This window comes from Carcharhinus amblyrhynchos, chromosome 15 (assembly GCF_965287045.1).
Source record: "Carcharhinus amblyrhynchos chromosome 15, sCarAmb.v2.hapA, whole genome shotgun sequence".
Classification (NCBI taxonomy): Eukaryota; Metazoa; Chordata; class Chondrichthyes; order Carcharhiniformes; family Carcharhinidae; genus Carcharhinus; species Carcharhinus amblyrhynchos.
In genome coordinates this window covers 12,451,277-12,457,276 of record NC_137338.1, presented here as the reverse complement: position 1 = coordinate 12,457,276, position 6,000 = coordinate 12,451,277, and the positions used below count along the sequence as shown (strand labels likewise).

At 45.2% G+C, this 6,000-nt stretch overlaps 1 protein-coding gene across 1 annotated transcript in view; it reads left to right on the top strand.

Annotated features, from left to right (window-relative positions):
• The first annotated feature begins 519 nt into the window (after positions 1-519).
• Positions 520-6,000, top strand: part of bace2 (beta-secretase 2) — a 69,587-nt gene continuing 64,106 nt past the window's right edge. Inside the window, exon 1 of the mRNA XM_080203418.1 lies at positions 520-1,087. Coding sequence (XP_080059544.1) covers positions 824-1,087 — 264 coding nt within the window. The 5' untranslated portion in view covers positions 520-823. The remainder of the gene's footprint in view (positions 1,088-6,000) is intronic.

Genomic DNA, 6,000 nt, shown 5'->3' with positions numbered 1-6,000 from the left:
TTCCTGTGGGTGCTCTGATTTCGTCCCACACTCTGAAAGACGCGCTGATTAGATGCATTGACTCGAACTGGTGCCAGAATGTGGCGACTAGGGGAATTCCACAGTAACTTCACTGCAGTGTTAATGTAAGCCTTACTTGAGAACCCGCGGCCCCTGTCCACCCACCCACCTGATGATGAAGGAGCAGCGCTCTGAAAGCTTGTGGCTTGTGTTACTAAATAAACCTGTTGGACTTTAACCTGGTGTTGTGGGACTTCTTCCCCATGTGCTCACCCACTTTAAATGCAGCTATTGCCAATAAGCGGACAGTTATATTGGAAATGGGGAGCTATAGATTGTCATGTGGTCCAAAGTTTTACACTGCCGGTTCCCTCTTTCGAGGTAGGTAGGTGGGGGGGGATCTTTACAAGTTACAGAGAGTTAAGAACCCTGGCTTCACATTCTCCACTAGAGGTCTGTCCAATACTCCAAAAAAAAGTTTCTCATTCTAGCAGCTCGTCACATCCGCTCGCAGTGAAGTTCTGGGGAAGTCCTTTGCGGAATGTTGGATAAGTTGTCCCTCCTCGAAAGTTTCAGCTCGGCGCGGAAGCAGTTTGTTTCCATTTTTTTTAACTTCTCAATAGTTTGTCTTTCTTAAATAGGAAAAGAAGTTAATTTACTAAGTGTTTTGGGGAGGGGGGGGGAGAAAAGAGAGAGGTTTGCGATGAGTTAATTTTAGTAACCCGGAATATCAAGATGAAATAACAAGAGGGTTGATTTCTGCGGAGTGAACAGGGACAGCGCTGGGGTGTGTGTTTTTTTTGGTCTGGAAAGGGGAGCTGAAATGAAGCTCTTTGCGGGATTGTTGGTGTTCTTCTTGGTCTCACGGGTTTGCTCAGCCCAGAACCTCTTGCTGCCTCTGAAGATCTCCTCTTACAATGGCTCGGGAGAGTCGCTGTTGGACAAGCGGAGCGCACTGTCAGGGGGCATCTCTCTGGCTTCCCAGCCTGCCGGATCAGTCACTTTCCTCAACATGCTCAACAATCTCAAAGGGGATATCGGCAGAGGATACTACCTGGAAATACTCATCGGGACGCCCCCCCAGAAGGTGAGAAATGTGTTGCCTGTTTTAAGGGATTTTTTTTAAAAAAATGTGATATCTCATTATAAGAGTGCAAAAGTTTCTCTTGCATTCAAAAGTTGTAGGAATAGAGTTGTGACCATAGAAATATGATCAAAGTGGCCCAAACCAGGGCAGAATGTATGTTTTTAAATCTCCTATTTAACACTTATGTCCAATTTATGGCCATCTGCCCCCACCCCCCATCTCCCGACACACTCCATTTATTGGATACTGTTAAATCCCCAATTCAAATGAATACCCCAACCAGTCAGGAGGTTGGTGAATCCACCAACCTCCCCCTCCCCACCCCCCCTCCCCATGTAAATTGCCACAGGTTGGCGTTTTTGCTCAGAATCGTAGAAGTGTTGGGCTGAATGGCCTCCTGTCTCCTGATGTGACTGCACCAGAATCACTCCCTCTTCCCCTCCACCCCCCCCCATTAGTTTTTATGCTACTGCTTTTTCACACAATTTTCCGTTAAACTGGCCTCAGCTATCATAGAATCACAGAAACCCTACAGTGCAGAATGAAGCCCTTCGGCCCATCGAGTCTGCACTGACCACAGTCCCATCCAGGCCCCACCCCCATACCCCTGTACATTTATCCACTAATCCCTCTAACCTGTGCATCCCAGGACACTAAGGGGCAATTTTAGCATAGCCAATCAACCTAACCCACACATCTTTGGACTATGTTTGGTCATTCTGTATCTTTAATTGTTCATCAGCCTGTCTTGTCCACAAACTTGATTTACTTTTCCTTTCTCTTCCTTTCTCTTTGCCCAATCTTTTACTCTTATAATCCATAGAGTCCCTACAATGCAGAAGGAGGCCATTCAGCCCATCGAGGCTGCACCAACAATAATCCCACCCAGCCCTATCGCCGTGGCCCCAAATAATTACCCTGCCTCTGACACTATGGCCATGCTAAATTGCCCCTTAGTGTCAGAGGCAGGGTAAATATTTGGGGCCACAGTGATCGGGCCTGGGTGGGATTATTGTTGGTGCAGCCTTGATGGGCTGAATGGCCTCCTTCTGCATTGTAGGGACTCTGTGGTTTCCAAGAGTAAAAGATTGGGCAAAGAGAAAGGAAAAGTAAATCAAGTTTGTGGACATGACAGACTGATGAACAATTAAATATACAGAGCAATAACCAAACATAGTCTAAAGGTGTGCAGGTTAGGTTGATGGGGGCAATTTTAGTGTGGCCAATCAACCTAACCCGTATATCTTTTGGAGGAAACCTGAGCACCTGGGAGAAACCCATGCAGACTCGGAGAATGTGCAAATTCCACTCAGTTACCCAAGGCCAGAATTGAACCTGGGTCCCTGGCACTGAGATAGCAGTGCTTACTGCTGTGCCATCCAAGATATCCTATGATACTCTGTCCTTCCCCAATTTCACGTTGAACTCATCCAGTCTAATTTCTCCTCCTTTCAGCCCTACCTCTGTTTATCGATTACTATTAATCTCCCTGGTTTAAGGGGTTGAGCTGTTTGGTACAATGGTTCCACATGCTCCTGGTTGCCATTAGCTGCTCACGTTTCCAGCAGCTTTTCTGAGCACAACAAGACCATGCTGAAACGTGTCTATCCAGCAGTACAATCCAATCCAGCCTTGTACTTTTGTTTTCAATTTCCTGGTTCATTCTGTTTAGATTTGTGTGGGTCTGGGAGGTTGGCAAAGAACTGAACAGCCTCTTAAATTTGAGCTCTTTCACAGTGTGCCAATCCTGTAACTCAATGGGATTCAGAGATGTCCTCATATTGAAACTAGGAGCAGGAGTAGGCCATTCGGCCCTTCGAGCTTGCTCCATCATTCATTTTGATCATGGCTGATCATCAAATTCAATATCCTGATAACCGTCTCATCTCTTCTCTTCACACACACCCCCCCCCCCACCCCATATCCCTTGATCCCTTTAGCCCCAAGAACGATATCTAATTTCTTCTTGAAATCAGACAATGTTTTGGTCTCAACTACACTCTGTATGGTAGTGAATTCTATACATTCAACACTCTGGGTAAAGAAATTTCTGCTCACCTCAGTTAAACTCATAGAATTGTACAGTGCAGCAGGAGGCCATTTGCAATCCCACCAAGGCCCTATCCCCGTAACCCCATGCATTTACCCTAGCTAGCCCTCCTGATACTAAGGGGCAATATAGCCTGGCAAATCCAGCCAACCTACACATCTTTAGACTGTAGAAGGGAACCGGGAGGAAACTCACGTAAACCCGGGGAGGACGTGCAAAGTCCACACAGTGAACCACACTGGGAATTGAACCTGGGTTCCTGGTGCTGTGAGGCAGCAGTGCTAACCACTGTGCTGCCCCTAGAAGTTCTAAAAGGTTTACTCCATATCCTCAAACTACGACCCCTAGTTCTGTACTTCTCCACTATCTGGAACGTTCATTCTGAATCTACCCTGTTAGAATTTTATAAGTTTCTATGAGATCCACTCTCACTCTTTTGAACTCCAGTGAATATAATCCTAACCGACTTAACCTCTCCTCATGTGATAGGAATCAGATGCTCATCACCATGCTACATAAGCCTAAAATTTAGAAAGGGTAAAATCTGTTGGCTGCAGGTCAATAGATGAGAGTTCTGATTTGTGTTTTAAAGTAGCCCCGAGGCTCCGTACATGTCAGTGTTTAGCCCATAATTAAAATAAAGACTTAGACACTCCCCTGCCCAAGAAATTTAGCTTGTCTCTTCTCTCAAAGGACTATCTTTTTGACTATTCTTTTATCGGACCCACCCACCGTGCTAACTTGCTTCTGCCGACCTCTCCATGTTCCCCTGTTTCCCGCACCCTCCGCCCTCTTCTGTCCCACGTGAAAGTGATTGTGCATAAGTAATCTGCTTTTTCACGGATGGCACAGTGGTTAGCACTGCTGCCTCACAGTGCCAGGGGCCAGGATTCGATTCTGACCTCGGGTCACTGTGTGTGTGGAGTTTGCATGTTCTCCCTGTGTCTGTGTGGGTTTCTTCTGGGTGCGCCCGGTTTCTTCCCACAGTCTAAAGATGTGCTGGTTAAATTTATTATTGTCACATGTATTAGTATACAGTGAATGGTATTATTTCTTGCACATCTCCACAGATGTGGAGATGCTGGCATTGGACTGGGGTGGGCACAGTAAGAAGTCTCACAACACCAGGTTGAAGCCCAGCATGTCCATAGAGAAGGAAAGGAGAGAGTACAGAATATAATGTTAGTCATAGAAAGTTTTAGAAGCGTAGAATGAGAGTAAAAGATAGAATTAGAGGATATGCTGGACACAGCCTGCGAGAAGTCCCCTCACACTGGCGCCATCTTGGAACCATGTAAATGAATTGGTCGTGGTAAATTGTCCCTTTGGTGTCCCAAGGCATATAGGTTAGGGGGATTAGTACAGTAAATATTTGGGGTGCGGGATAGGGCAGAATGTGGGCCTGAGTAAAATGCTGAGGGTCAGTATAGACTAGATGGGCTGAGTGGCTGCATTCCATACCGTAGGGATTCTTATGAAATATAAATCTGTCATTCCTGTGGGATATCCATATGGAAAATGTGAATGGTTCTCCTGAATAAAAGTGGACACATGTTCATTTATGATGGGTAGCACACTTTCAAAATGAAGTTGACATTCTAAACTACAAACAACTGCTACATTAGCAAATGAACAGCATGTTTTTGTTTGACATGTCAGTTGCAACTTTGAAATATCCTAAGATACTCCCTTGTTTAATATTAGTAACATTCTACTCGTGAGGAAGGATAGGCCAGTCACATTTCAGCATTATTTTGTACACTGTGTTGAAGCATAGAATTTTTTTTTCCTCAGTCCCAACTCGAATTGGCTTTCACTAAAACATTAGCCAAATTTCAATCCCATCAGACTGGACCAATTTGAGAAATTGAGCTCAAAAGTTGTTCCGTTTGGGCTGCACTTGTATTCTGGCTACTATCTTGTGTGCTGAATAGATTGCTAAAGGTAGGAACAATCAATAAAGATCTTATTTTCCTACTCCCCTGTGGGATATTTTTGCTTTGGGTGGGGTACTTTAAGCTTATGAGAAATTTGAGTGGAAGAATTTGGGGCAGCACGGTGGCACAGTGGTTAGCACTGCTGCCTCACAGTGCCAGGGAGCCGGGTTCGATTCCCGGCTCGAGTCATTGTCAGTGTGGAGTCTGCACGTTCTCCCTGTGTCTGTGAGGGTTTCCTGCGGGTGCACCGGTTTCCCCTCTCAATCCAAAGATGAGTGGGTTAGGCTGATTGGCTATGCTAAATTGTTCCTTAGTGTCAGGGTGATTAGCAAGGTAAATATGTGGGGTTAAGGGAATAAGCCCTGGGTGGGATTGTGGTCGGCTGGTGCAGACTTGATGGGCCGAATGGCTGCCTTCTACACTTTGGGATTCTGTGAATTATAGCTTTAAATTGCTGAGTCAAAAAGTGAGGGATGACTGAATGAAATAGACTGGTAGATATCGTTGGACATTCTGGGGAGGATATGTTTTAAATGCATAGTGCTAAAAATGCAAGAGGAATATGTACCAAAACCAAGCAAACATGACCCACAATTGATTAACAGACACATTATGCTGGTAAGAAGAAGGAAAGCTATATTGCCAAACGCTGCAAAAAGAGGGAGGGAGTGTAAACAAACTTAGAATTGATGATGAACACAAGCAGATAAATATTCCTGCTCTCTGTGTGGAATTTGCACATTCTCTCTGTGTCTGCATGGGTTTCCTCCGGGTGCTCTAGTTTCCTTCCACACTCCAAAGATATGCAGGTTAGGTTGATTAGCAATGCTAAATTGCCCCTTATTGTCAGGGGGTTATAGGGTAAATAAGTAGAGTTATGGGGATAGAGCCTGGGTGGGGTAATTGTTGGTATAGACTTGATGGGC